The sequence below is a fragment of the Aricia agestis genome, chromosome 9, assembly GCF_905147365.1.
Source record: "Aricia agestis chromosome 9, ilAriAges1.1, whole genome shotgun sequence".
NCBI lineage: Eukaryota > Metazoa > Arthropoda > Insecta > Lepidoptera > Lycaenidae > Aricia > Aricia agestis.
This window is the reverse complement of record NC_056414.1, coordinates 15,853,520-15,868,099: the sequence shown is the minus strand read 5'-3', so window position 1 is coordinate 15,868,099 and position 14,580 is coordinate 15,853,520. Positions and strand designations below refer to the sequence as shown.

The 14,580-nt window shown below is 40.8% G+C and overlaps 3 protein-coding genes across 3 annotated transcripts; 2 read left to right on the top strand and 1 right to left on the bottom strand.

Annotated features, from left to right (window-relative positions):
* Positions 1-4,846: 4,846 nt before the first annotated feature.
* Positions 4,847-5,548, top strand: LOC121730715 (resuscitation-promoting factor RpfA-like). The gene has a single exon (XM_042119855.1). It carries the CDS (start codon positions 4,847-4,849, stop codon positions 5,546-5,548), a length of 702 nt encoding a protein of 233 aa, XP_041975789.1.
* Positions 5,549-10,312: 4,764 nt separating this feature from the next.
* On the bottom strand, positions 10,313-11,238 carry LOC121730714 (bifunctional endo-1,4-beta-xylanase XylA-like). The gene is made up of 2 exons (XM_042119854.1): positions 11,231-11,238; positions 10,313-11,132 (listed from the first exon to the last, which is right to left on the bottom strand). Exons 1-2 carry the CDS (start codon positions 11,236-11,238, stop codon positions 10,313-10,315), a joined length of 828 nt encoding a protein of 275 aa, XP_041975788.1.
* Positions 11,239-11,242: 4 nt separating this feature from the next.
* On the top strand, positions 11,243-13,849 carry LOC121730713 (the record flags this gene model as incomplete). Its single annotated transcript, XM_042119851.1, has 2 exons — positions 11,243-11,788; positions 12,053-13,849. Coding segments are annotated over 2 exons (2,343 nt in total), but the record flags the coding sequence as incomplete, so codon positions are not given.
* Positions 13,850-14,580: the final 731 nt, after the last annotated feature.

The window sequence follows — 14,580 nt, the reverse complement described above, 5'->3', positions numbered from 1 at the left end:
TGACTGCGGCAGTAAGCACTCTGGATTTCTAACCGGAACAATATAAAATGAACGCTAACTCTTGATAGTATTTTCTTTGCCCATTGTACATTAGTTTGTATTGATAGCTCGCCGTTGTTCTACATCAAAAGGTTTCTGTACTTGTAGCACAATATAAACAATAATATACAGTAGTGGGTAGACCATCCTTATAGTAGAGCGATAAAAAAAACTTACATGTGTTGAGAGATCTGACTGCGAAGTTTGAAGTCTTGAAAGTTGAAACTTGCATATGCCGAGAGATGAATTTAGAGTCAAAGTACTTAAGCCCATCCCCTGAGCAAACGACCTTGACCATACATTTGCCGCGTTGCCGAGATCGCGCCAAAATCCTATTTTTTTTTACTTATCTTAGTTCAAAATTTACCTAAAAAAATTCAAACATTCAGTATATTGTAGTTATTGAAATTATCGATCTATTGGCGTATGTTTCAAATAACCGTAATTTGTAAATACTAGGGAGATACTGAATGTATGCTTGAATTTAAATAAATTGGTATTACTTTGGAAGCTGATATCATTAGTATAAAAAACAAAATAGGAAATTAATAACTATGAAAGAAACGTTCATAGACGTACAGAAGATTATTGTTGTATTTTTATTATAATTTTGTTGTTTACAAATTATAAGTTAATAAGGCTCTAAAAACGGTAAATTACGGCATCTCCGTAGGGGGAGCATCTTAAGAGCTCACCTGACTCTAAAAATCCATCATCGTCCTTCTCTCTTCACACTCACGCCCGTCTTTCATATGCCAGGTGAAAAAGGACGGCGCGGAATCATCGCCGAGTTAGTTTTACTTGAATAAAAGACGAACTATAATGATTATGAAAAAAGTGTTTTGAGCAAATTTAGGTTTTATCAATACCTTTTTAGATATTAAAAAATATTAAAGAAATACAGCAAACTTCGAAGATCCAAGCAAAAATGTGTCTAAAACAAGGTTTTTTGTAAAAAAGAAACTATCGAGCATTTTTTGAGTAATCGTGTTTTCGTCTTGAGCATTTAATCTTCATGAACTGAAGTTACTTGTGTCAAAAAATCAGTTTTCTAGACCTTACAGATTTTGAGATCTAGGTTAAAGTATGTAGTCAAGTTAGGGTCATATGCGCTCTTAATAACTTAAGAGCGCATATGACCCTTACGCGCGGACTTACTGCCGCACTCAGAGACGATCGCCTCTGCATTTTACTTACGGCCGTTCCCAATATTTGATCTATCTCTGGTTTTGCCCTACTAGAGATAGGAATAGCTCACAATAGACATTAGAGACATATATTTTATGTCAATTGTGAGCTATTCCTATCTCTAGTAAGGCAAAACCAGGGAAAGATCAAATATTGGGAACGGCTGTTAACTGTAATTAATCTCTTGAGTCTTGACATATTATGCATATAGTATAATATCGTTGTCGTGCACAAAATGTACGTCGTGCAATAAAGTCCTTATTCTATCTTCGAAGAATACGATAACTAACATTTTGTAACATATGGACATTTACTCATTTTTTAGGGTTCCGTACCCACGGGAAAACGTCTGTCTCCAGGATGTAACTCAAGAAACGCTATAGCTAGACTTCTGAAATTTGGACAAATTATGTATTTCTGTTGTCACAACAAAGACTAAAATTAAAATAAATATTAAATTCCATGCAACAAACGTGATTTTTTCGACCTTTTTTGCTCTATATATCAATAATAGCAACAGGTAGGTACCTACTTGAAATTTTCACAAAGGCCTTAAATATATGTGTACTTTATCAATTAATAATATTAAAATAAAATAAAAAATTAAGGGGCGCTCAGATACAAAAAACACAACTTCTGATCTATTTTTGCTCTATGTTGGACTCGCGCACGAAGGGTTCCGTACCGTACCTTCGTGCGCGAGTCCAACTCGCACTTGGCCGATTATTTTATTTCAAATAATTTTTCGGGCCCTAAAGCCTCCATTTATGAGAAAAAAACGGCAAATTCTACTGTTAGATTCTTGTTTTCTTCCTTCAATCGATGACGTCTTCAATCGATCAACATCTAAGCCGTTTTCCACGTATCTTTATAAGGGGGATTAGCCGCAATAAAATTATCTACCAGAGTTAATTGTTCGTTAATCCGATAACACCCTCTATAAAACTTACCAACAATAATTGGAAAAAACCATTTGGAATTCCCGAATTAAAGGTAGGTCATATAATAGATAATAATATTATCAATTATTAGTAGCTGACCCAACAACCATGTTTTGTTGTTCCGTAACACCCTCTATAATAAAACTTACCAACAATAATTGGGAAAAACCATTTGGAATTCCCGAGTTAAAAGGTAGGTCATAATATAATAGATAATATTATTAATTATTAGTACTGACACGTGCACTTCACGTGCCATATCGCGTTCCCAAACGACGAGCAATGCTCGTCTTTCGAAAGTCTGTTCTTTAGTCTGCTATCGGAATCGGACGTCAATCGGAATTTTTAAAATGCCTATATGCCTAAAAGTGCCGTTTTGAGCTGTAGAAATTCAAATAGAAACGTTAGCCTAGATAACGGACACGTTTCTTATCATCGGTACGTCACAGGTAGGTAGGAAAAAAGTGGCTCGCTCGTTTTCATACAAATGGAGCGACATGCGGTATCTAGTTTGATCTATGTCTGTGGTTTATATTATACACATAAATCGTCCTCTTGAACCACGATCTATCGATTTAAAAAAAACGAAAACAAATAGCTACGTGGCAAAAGATCGCCTGACGGAAGACACTATCGCTCGTAGAACATCTGCTATTTTTATGGCGCGTCTCTTCTTGAATCTAATTAAAATTTCACATAAATTAAATCTCAACTTATGTTTTCTGGCTGTAGAATTAACTTAATGTGGTTTTTGGCGTTAATTTACATAACAATAATTTAGACTGTAATGACTATAATAATTATTAATTATTGTATGCTCGTTCTGCTAAATGTTTTGTCCACATCCACTACACGCTCATGCAAGCGACAGTCAATTCCGTCAATCATGAATTATGTTTGACTGATGGACTGACGAATGGTATTAGACGGTCACTCAATTCTCTTCAGTTTTATGTCAGTCAAAGCTAATATTTTCAATGGTATACGTTTCTAATTTTTTCCTATTTTGTCAGACGTGACAACACTCCTCAAAATTCGTGACTGATTATTGCATGAAGCAAAAATCAATATATCCAGATTTTCGTCAATCAACTTCATGCAACCGTCTGTCACCCTTTTACACGGTAGGTTATCCATCAGTTACAGCTATGACTGGTAAAACTAACAGCAAAACCTACCGTCTAATAGATTGAGTCACAGCGACATAATTAATTATCTTTGAATCATCTATCTGATATTAATTTGTGTATTATGTATTAATTTAATAGGAATCAAAATATAATTTAAGAATCTTAAATATATTAAGATAAAATACAGTTTACAATCTAAATTATAGATAAGTCAAATTAGTATGCATAATAATAATAATAGCTCCCACACCAGTTTCGGTGACGGTGGCTGGTTTCATTGAACCAGACCAGCTCTACGCAGGAGTAATTTTATAGTGCCCAAATGTGTGCGCAGTACACAAGAGCACTCTCTATTCCTTTACTCTCATGAGCCAGTGGGACGGAAGACCGACACGACCGGCGAGAGGTCAAGCGCAGGACCGACTTTTTACATGCCCATCCGACGCATGGATCATCTTACTTGTCAGACAATCAGGTGATCAGCCTACATTGTTCTAACTAAACTTGGAAAGAACATGTTTCCAACGCGGGAATCGAACCCACGACCTCCGAGTCAAGAGCCGCGCTCTATACTACTTGACCACGGAGGCGTTATCATTATCCATACTAACATTATAAAAGTGAAAGTGTGTCTGTCTGTTTACACTTCACCCCCTAACGACTGAACTTAGCATGGAGATACTTTTAATCCCGGCGAAGGACATAATAATTATGAGACTTTTTATCCCGGAAACCTGTACGGTTCTCAAGTGATATATGAATTTCGGTTCGAGTTGCGGACGTCATGTAGTAGAAACATAATAATTTAATATGAATGATATAAGTCAGAGGTTCCCAAACTTATTTTGTCTTCAGACCTTCAGCGCCCACATGGGGGCGTTATCGCCCACTTTGGGACAGGCTGATGTAAGTGATCTGTATCGTTATAAAAATAACACAGCGACTAACTAGATCTGTTTGGCTATATCTGGCATATTGGAAAGCTTACGAGATAAAGAAAGATAGCGTACTTTGAACTAAGCTACTCAAACAATTTTATCAGCAAGTACAATTCAATATTACAGTTACACATTGAAAGATATCAAGGCCTTTCCTTCTACCTACAGACTACGCTAAAAACGTGTAACCTCATACTTGATAATGGTTAATGTTATGAATGTTATCAATTATCATAATATAGGCATTTATTGATATTTAAAAATCACTTGCTTACAGTTTTGTTATTTGCCTGTAAAATTTTATTGCAACATTAAAGATATTAAAAACAATTACATAAACTTTTATCTATAATAATTATATATCTGTTCATATCTATTAAGTTTCTTGTACCATCGAGGAAATTGATTCTTAGGCAGTTGACAGACCAACGTCATTTGGTCGGATCTTGTCAATTCAATGATAATGTGATCTGTCGGCTGGGTAAAACGTAACGCGACCAAACTACGTAGGTCCCCCATCTGCTAGGAATCAACTTTTCTGATAGTACCTAGGTTGATCAAAAACGGTTCCCAAAGGAATATTACTCAAGATGTAAAATGTTTCAGAAACATGAAATCGTTCATCATCGCTCTCGCCTTCTTGGCAGTCACTGTGGCCAGCCCGGCGCAGCCTAGAGCCAGCTCAGTGCTGGACAAGTATGAGCCAGTTGTGGTGGGACCAGCCATCATTGACAACTTCGAGCCAATCGCAGTAGGACCGGCCCAAGTTGAAGACTTCGAACCTATCGTAGTTGGACCAGTTATCGTCGAGCAGCCTGAGCAAATCGCCGTCGGACCTGCTATCGTCGGGCAGCCTGAGCAAATCGTCGTCGGACCTGCTATCGTCGAGCAGCCTGAGCAAATCGCCGTCGGACCTGCTATTGTCGAGCAGCCTGAGCAAATCGTCGTCGGACCTGCTATCGTCGAGCAGCCTGAACAAATCGACGTTGGACCAGCTATCGTTGAGCAGCCTGAGCAAATCGCCGTTGGACCAGCCGTCGTCGCCGAAGCACCCCAAGCTCCTCTAGTCCAAATCATCCTCAACATCAACGAACAAATCCACGTCGTGGACGTGCCTCTACCCATCGCTCCTACTCCTGTGGTAATCGCCGAAGACGCCAGTGTCCCTGAGGCTGTCCCGCTCGAGGTTGCTCCAGCACCCGCTGAGGTTATCGAGGTGTCCCCAGTTCAGGTGGTGGAGGCTGCCCCCGCTGAGATCGGCACCCCCATCCTCCCCACCCCATTCATCAACCTTCCAGATGAACTTATCTAAAAATATTTTTCTATATTGCACAAAAATAAATTATATTACTAATTAATAATACACAGTTATCAATTTCCATTTATACAGTTGGTAAATCCTATCCATACTGATATTATAAATGTAAAAGTGTGTCTGTATGTCTATATGTCTGTCTGTCTGTTATATCTTCACGCCCAAACCGCTGAACCGATTTTGCTGAAATTTGGAATGGTCCTTGAGTCTCAGCATCATCTAGTTATAAAATAAAATAATCAATACGTAAGTAAACTTATTATTGTCTGTTCCGAGACTGCCACTAATTACTTTAAAATAATGTTAAAGCTAGTCTCAATTACGCAACAAAAATACTATCAAAAAAATTACTTAGTTATTCGTACGGATAATTGAGTTGTAAATTTTAACTATTTTCCTCAGTAGCTAACTCAAGAAATTAGAAAAAAAACAAAACCGAAACTCAATCCTGCCATTTTAAAATTTCGTACGGACGAATGAGTTGAAAATTTTTACTATTTTACTTATTACGTCACTCAAGAAATTAGCAAAAAAAACACAACCGAAACTCAATCCTGCCATTTTAAATTTATTTCACAAAAACGAAAGCAATATTAAATGCATCAATTCATCATTTGACACATAATTAGGAGTGAGATTTTGTCTGCAATCGAAATTGGTTCCCGTTCAAAATTTAGATATTCCGAAATGAGAAATAGACTGCAAGAAGGTTAGCTTTCCAAAATTTATATTATTTCTCTATTAGCGTAGAATTGCAAGAATAACAATAATTAAAGATAGAGATACAATAGTTAGATAAAGATAATAAATGAAGATAAATTTATTATTCAACTAGATGTCCCGCGCAGCTTCGCCCGCGTAATTTAGGAATTTTACAGAAACCGTACATTTTCCCATAAAAAATATTTCCCCCGTTTTTCCCACATTTTCCTGAGTTTCATTGGTCGTATTAGTCTTAGCGTGATAATATAATCATAGCCTATAGTCTTACTCGATAAAAGATCTATCTAACACTGAGATAAGTTTTTCAATCGAACCTGTAGTTCCTGAGATTGACGCGTTCAAGCAAACATACTCTTCAGGTTTATAATATTAGGTAGACTATAGTTTTTTTTTATTATCGCTTGACAAACTCGAGTCTCGATCTAAAAGACTATGAAATGGTATAATATGGTAGTGATGATGATGATGATGATGATGAATAATGTAATTTGCATAGTAGCATATGCTTTCTGTTCTTAAAACAACGCCGAAACTCCCAAACTTGTATCTATAAATAATCAGGAGTTCCCTCAGCACCTTCCGAACCACGGTATTCCAGGTATATTTCGGTGCAAAATCTTACTTGTTGGTAGCATATGCTTAGAATACTTCTCACGAAACCGAAGTCACCACGTCATGTTTCCTTATAAGTTTTGAGGAGTTCCCTCGATTACTTATGGATCCTTCATCAGATCGCCACTTTTGTGAATATAATACCAAATTGGGGTGATACCCTATATACCAAAAGAAAAATTGTGAAAATCGGTTAACAAACGGCGGAGTAAACGTTGAATATAAGAAAACGAACATAACACCTCCCCCATTTTGAAAGTCGGTAAAAATTGTAGCCTATGTGTTATTCTGATGTATAAGCTATATTATTGTAAAGTTTCATTAAAATCCGTTCAGTAGTTTTTGCGTGAAAGAGTAACAAACATCCATACATCCACACATCCATACATCCAAACAAACTTTCGCCTTTATAATATTAGTAGGATTCAGTTACAAATTTTGACAGTAACAAGAATAAAACATAGAAATAAAACTTTCATTTAAGCAAAATATGAGAATAGACAAAAGTTTTGCGTTTTAATAAAATCTTTTCAAGCTCATTAGTATATGTAAGTATATTATGTTACGCTCAAAGACCGAAATCGCTCAGTGAGCGAAAAAATAGCTCACGACGCGTTGTGGTCACAGTGAAACAGCCACGACGCGAAATTCGCGTCGTGGCTCTGATGAAAACGGCCACGACGCGTTCTGGCAATCACAAAAAGACCATAACGCGAAATTCGTGTCGTGGCTGATATGCTATTCGTTTTTCTTGATTTTTTCTTGATTGATTAATCGTCCATAGGTATGGAAGATTATATGTGAATCACCGCGCGTAAAACATTTTTTTCTTTTACTAAATCACTGCACAATATATATATTTTGATTTTTGATTTTAGTCTTAAAATATTCGTAGAAGTCCAGGGAAGGTTTTAAAGTGACACGAAGTTCACCGGGACAGCTAGTTATACAATATAAAGCTTAGTATTAAATCCATACTCAATGCATACATGCGAAAGTGTGTCTGTCTGTATGTCTGTCTGTTACCTCTTACTGCCAAAATCGCCGAATAGATTTTGCTGAAATTTGGTTTGAGGATACTTTGAGTCCCGGGAAAGGACATAGAGTACTTTTTATCCCGAAAAAATGTACGGTTCTCGCGCGATAAACAGATTTTGTCACAGCGGAGTTTCGAGTGGTAGTCTTCAATAAACCTGAAATAAAACCTCTACAAAACTGATCATGATAAACAATTTTAATTATAAACCCAAGTTAATTACAGCTTGAAAGTTAAATGAATAAATCACTAACAAACATTGTTATTAGTAAAATTAATGAAGAGTTTAAAACTGAGTGTGGCGCCTGTGTAAAGCTTTATGGGCTTTAAAGTTTCTTCAGTCGACATTTGAAATCCATACTATATTATACATGTAAAAATGTGTCTGTCTGTCTGCTGTTCTGTCACCTCTTCACGCCCAAACAACTGCACCGATTTTGCTGAAATATGGTATGGAGATACTTTGAATCCCGGGAAAGGACATAGGATACTTTTTATCCCAAAAAAATAGTCCGGTTCCCGCGCGATAAACGAGTTTTGGCGCGACGGAGTTGCGGGCGTCATCTAATATAATGTTATAAGTTATAACTTACAAAGGCTTCACACCGCCTACTGGTTTCAGTGACGGTGACCGGTTGGCGGTTACACACATTAAACCAAGCCAGCTTGTCGTGGACGGGTGACCGACACGACTGGTAACGGATCAAGCTCAGCACCGACTTTTTACATTGCCCACCCGATGCATAGGGCATCCTTGTCAAACAATAAGCTTTACTTGCATTCTTCTAAACTTTGGAACAATATTTTTCACATCGGGAATCGAATCCAGTCAAGAGCTACGCATTTATTTAACTACCTACTTGACCACGGAGGTTTAAAAAATTCATGCTACCTTTTGTATTTTAAATTTTAAACTACATGAATATTATTATGACAGTCTGTTGTTAAAATTACCGGAAAAGAAAATATTACCATCGATTTTTATAAGAGCTTCTCCTATGAAACAGAATGTAATACAGAAAAAACAGTTGTGCAATTGTTTTCCAAAACACCTTCAAATTAAAACATATTTAAGTCTTTAGCGTTGAATACTTTGTAACAAAATAAATATGCAAAAACATGGACACGCACAAACAGAGTGAAAGACCGAAACCGTTTAACTATGCTTAATCACTATAAGTACACAAATGTGTATTCGGTAGTCTTTGTTTCATTTAATCGTGGATGCCATAAATAAAGTAATAAAATAGATTAAATGCTATAAATATTACATATCTTAGAGAGTTAATAATTTTGGACGATTTGATAAAGGTGCATATAAAAACTGCTTGATTCTGATGTGGCGTATAGTTTGTTACTTGACTATCCTGTAACAGACACCAAGGTAAGTGTTTCTTTAAATGGCTATCAGTCTATATCATTACTGACAGTACCAAGTAATTTTCTGAGATTCATCTTCGAATCTCTTCAGTTAAAATCGGCATTACAATTTCGACTAATAAATAATATTCATTTCCAAAAGAAGAGCCTAATTATAGCATTTTCAATGTTTGTAAATAGAAAATATTATGTACCTATTTTATTTGAAATTATCTTTTCCTATCTTATATATTTAATCGAGCAATTCTTGTTTGTATATATATATATATATATATATATATATATATATATATATATATATATAAATAATTGAAATCTCGGAATCAGCTCCAACGATTTTCATGAAATTTAGTATATACGGGGTTTCGAGGGCGATAAATCGATCTAGCTAGGAATCATTTTCAGAAAATGTATTTTTATTTGTGTTTTAACGATAAACTAGAAAATATGACTCTTCCTGACATCTATTGGCGAATAATAATACTATTTTGTGAGCAACTAATTGTTTTAACGACCAGCAGATGGCGTTAATAAGTAGGTAACACGAAGTCAATGAGTGTTTGCTATATCGAGCAAAGCTCGGTCATCCAGGTACTGAATACTTAAATGCAGAAGATACAACTTAACAACTAAAATGACTGTATTTAAACTGTGACCACTGTTTTAGCCTTGTATTGTTCCGTTTAATTTATAATTTTTTATTATTCCTGCTCGCTATTAAACATTGTTTCCTTTTTCAGCATAGTATGAAATTCGTCCTAATATCTGCAGCCCTCGTGGCTGTAGTCCTAGCCGGTCCTACACGCCGGTATGTGGACCCACTGAGACCAGCTATCGTCGACTCCTACCACCAGACAATCAATGTTGCTCCAGGAGGAATAGATGTTGGACCTGCTCTTGTTAAACCAAAAGACATTGCCGTTGGTCCCGCTATCGTTGAAAGAGGTATCGCCGTTGGCCCAGCCATTGTTCAGCCAGAAGGTATCGCCGTTGGCCCAGCTATCGTTCAGTCAGAAGGAATATCCGTTGGTCCCGCTATCGTTGAAGGAGGTATCGCCGTTGGCCCAGCCATTGTACAGCCAGAAGGCATCGCTGTTGGGCCCGCTATTGTTCAGCCAGAAGATATTTCCGTTGGCCCAGCTATCGTACAGCCAGAGGGCATTGCCGTTGGTCCCGCTATCGTTGAAGGAGGTATCGCCGTTGGCCCAGCCATTGTACAGCCAGAAGGTATCGCCGTTGGCCCAGCTATCGTACAGCCAGAGGACATCGCCGTTGGCCCCGCTATCGTTCAGCCAGAAGGAATATCCGTTGGTCCCGCTATCGTTGAAGGAGGTATCGCCGTTGGCCCAGCCATTGTACAGCCAGAAGGCATCGCTGTTGGGCCCGCTATTGTTCAGCCAGAAGATATTTCCGTTGGCCCAGCTATCGTACAGCCAGAGGGCATTGCCGTTGGTCCCGCTATCGTTGAAGGAGGTATCGCCGTTGGCCCAGCCATTGTACAGCCAGAAGGCATCACCGTTGGCCCAGCTATCGTACAGCCAGAAGGCATTGCCATTGGCCCAGCTATCGTACAGCCGGAAGGCATTGCCGTTGGACCCGCCGTGGTTGACTCTTACCAACCTATCGCTGTTGGACCTGCCGTGGTTGACTCTTACCAGCCAATCGTCGTTGGACCTGCTGTGGTTGACTCTTACCAGCCCATTGCTGTTGAACCTGCTGTGGTTGACTCTTACCAACCCATTGTTCCTGGACCAGCCGTCGTAGACTCTTACCAGCCCATCACTATTGGACCTGCTGTCGTAGACTCTTACCAGCCCATCGCTGTTGGACCTGCAATCGTTGACTCTTACCAACCCATAGTTCCTGGACCAGCCATCGAAGACTCTTACCAGCCCATCGCTGTTGGACCTGCAGTCGTTGACTCTTACCAGCCCATCGCTGTTGGACCCGCCGTGGTTGACTCTTACCAACCTATCGCTGTTGGACCTGCCGTGGTTGACTCTTACCAGCCAATCACCGTTGGACCTGCTGTGGTTGACTCTTACCAACCTATCGCTGTTGGACCTGCCGTGGTTGACTCTTACCAGCCAATCGTCGTTGGACCTGCTGTGGTCGACTCTTACCAGCCCATCGCTGTTGGACCTGCTGTGGTTGACTCTTACCAGCCCATCGCTGTTGGACCTGCTGTGGTTGACTCTTACCAACCCATTGTTCCTGGACCAGCCGTCGTAGACTCTTACCAACCTATCGCTGTTGGACCTGCTGTGGTTGACTCTTACCAACCTATCGCTGTTGGACCTGCCGTAGTTGACTCTTACCAGCCCATCGCTGTTGGACCTGCTGTGGTTGACTCTTACCAGCCCATCGCTGTTGGACCTGCAGTCGTTGATTCTTACCAGCCCATCGCTGTTGGACCCGCCGTGGTTGACTCTTACCAGCCAATCGCCGTTGGACCTGCCGTCGTAGACTCTTACCAGCCCATCGCTGTTGGACCTGCTGTGATTGACTCTTACCAGCCCATTGCTGTTGGACCTGCTGTGGTTGACTCTTACCAACCCATTGTTCCTGGACCAGCAGTCGTTGACTCTTACCAGCCCATTGCTGTTGGACCCGCCGTGGTTGACTCTTACCAATCTATCGCTGTTGGACCTGCCGTGGTTGACTCTTACCAGCCCATCGCTGTTGGACCTGCAATCGTTGACTCTTACCAACCCATAGTTCCTGGACCAGCCATCGAAGACTCTTACCAGCCCATCGCTGTTGGACCTGCAGTCGTTGACTCTTACCAGCCCATCGCTGTTGGACCCGCCGTGGTTGACTCTTACCAACCTATCGCTGTTGGACCTGCCGTGGTTGACTCTTACCAGCCAATCACCGTTGGACCTGCTGTGGTTGACTCTTACCAGCCCATCGCTGTTGGACCTGCTGTGGTTGACTCTTACCAGCCCATCGCTGTTGGACCTGCAGTCGTTGACTCTTACCAGCCCATCGCTGTTGGACCCGCCGTGGTTGACTCTTACCAACCTATCGCTGTTGGACCTGCTGTGGTTGACTCTTACCAACCTATCGCTGTTGGACCTGCCGTAGTTGACTCTTACCAGCCCATCGCTGTTGGACCTGCTGTGGTTGACTCTTACCAGCCCATCGCTGTTGGACCTGCTGTGGTTGACTCTTACCAGCCCATCACTGTTGGACCTGCAGTCGTTGACTCTTCCCAGCCCATCGCTGTTGGACCCGCCGTGGTTGACTCTTACCAGCCCATCGCTGTTGGACCTGCTGTGGTTGACTCTTACCAGCCCATCGCTGTTGGACCTGCAGTCGTTGACTCTTACCAGCCCATCGCTGTTGGACCCGCCGTGGTTGACTCTTACCAACCTATCGCTGTTGGACCTGCTGTGGTTGACTCTTACCAACCTATCGCTGTTGGACCTGCCGTAGTTGACTCTTACCAGCCCATCGCTGTTGGACCTGCTGTGGTTGACTCTTACCAGCCCATCGCTGTTGGACCTGCTGTGGTTGACTCTTACCAGCCCATCGCTGTTGGACCTGCAGTCGTTGACTCTTACCAGCCCATCGCTGTTGGACCCGCCGTGGTTGACTCTTACCAGCCAATCGCCGTTGGACCTGCCGTCGTAGACTCTTACCAGCCCATCGCTGTTGGACCTGCTGTGATTGACTCTTACCAGCCCATTGCTGTTGGACCTGCTGTGGTTGACTCTTACCAACCCATTGTTCCTGGACCAGCAGTCGTTGACTCTTACCAGCCCATCGCTGTTGGACCCGCCGTGGTTGACTCTTACCAACCTATCGCTGTTGGACCTGCCGTGGTTGACTCTTACCAGCCCATCGCTGTTGGACCTGCAATCGTTGACTCTTACCAACCCATAGTTCCTGGACCAGCCATCGAAGACTCTTACCAGCCCATCGCTGTTGGACCTGCAGTCGTTGACTCTTACCAGCCCATCGCTGTTGGACCCGCCGTGGTTGACTCTTACCAACCTATCGCTGTTGGACCTGCCGTGGTTGACTCTTACCAGCCAATCACCGTTGGACCTGCTGTGGTTGACTCTTACCAGCCCATCGCTGTTGGACCTGCTGTGGTTGACTCTTACCAGCCCATCGCTGTTGGACCTGCAGTCGTTGACTCTTACCAGCCCATCGCTGTTGGACCCGCCGTGGTTGACTCTTACCAACCTATCGCTGTTGGACCTGCTGTGGTTGACTCTTACCAACCTATCGCTGTTGGACCTGCCTTAGTTGACTCTTACCAGCCCATCGCTGTTGGACCTGCTGTGGTTGACTCTTACCAGCCCATTGCTGTTGGACCTGCAGTCGTTGACTCTTACCAACCCGTCGCTGTAGGACCAGCGGTCGTTGATACCGAAATCTCTGAGAAACCTGAAGGAAATGTATACCTGTTCAAAGTAATTTTCAATCTGATCCAAGGTGACAGTCCCTCTGTCATCCCTGATCCAGTGAGTGTCGTGGATGTTATTGAGCCAGTCCATGTGGTGGACTCGCCCCTGCCAGTAGTAGTTGCTGCGTAGACTCTTTGTAAACTTACTTTATTTCAAGTTTTATCTTGTACTATTATCTATTCTGTGGTTTTATACAAAGCTAGAACAATGGAGTAGGTACTTTAGAGAAACCTGTTACCCAAAATCTGATTATTATGTAAAATAAATGTTTTGTAAATTATAAAAATATTTTTTATTCAATAGAATCAACATTATATATTCACAAAAACACAAACTGGGAACAAATTAAACTCAATTTTGATGATAATATCGTAACATATTACGGGAGAAATTATTGCAAAGGCCTCAAGCTTTATTAACGCTATGTATTTATTAAATAATTACAAAACGGCTGTCACGCAATACGAGTGAACGGCCTCATTTATTTCAATCTAAATGCGGCTTTAATTGTTTAGTATTTGAAATTGTATCGCTTAATTTTCAGGAGTACAGGTGGGGTGACCGCAACCACTACTACAATATTTCCACGCCTACGAGGCAGAATTTTTTATTCACACTAAATTCTTAAAGAAATTGTGTTTTTTTTTTTTGAAGTAACTGACCCCCTGACTACATCTGCATGCCCGAACCGGTGAGCCGATTTTGCTGACATTTGATATGGAGACACTTTAAGTGCCTGGAAAGGACATAGAATATTTTTTATCCCGGAAAATGTACGGTTCCCGCGCGATAAACGAATTTTGGCGCAACGGAGTTGCGTGATCTAAACTGTAGAATTTTAATATATTTGCAGCACACCA

What these genes read in the sequence shown, in the direction of transcription:
- LOC121730715 (XM_042119855.1), top strand. Translation starts at nt 4,847, where the DNA reads ATGAAATCGTTCATCATCGCTCTCGCCTTCTTGGCAGTCACTGTGGCC.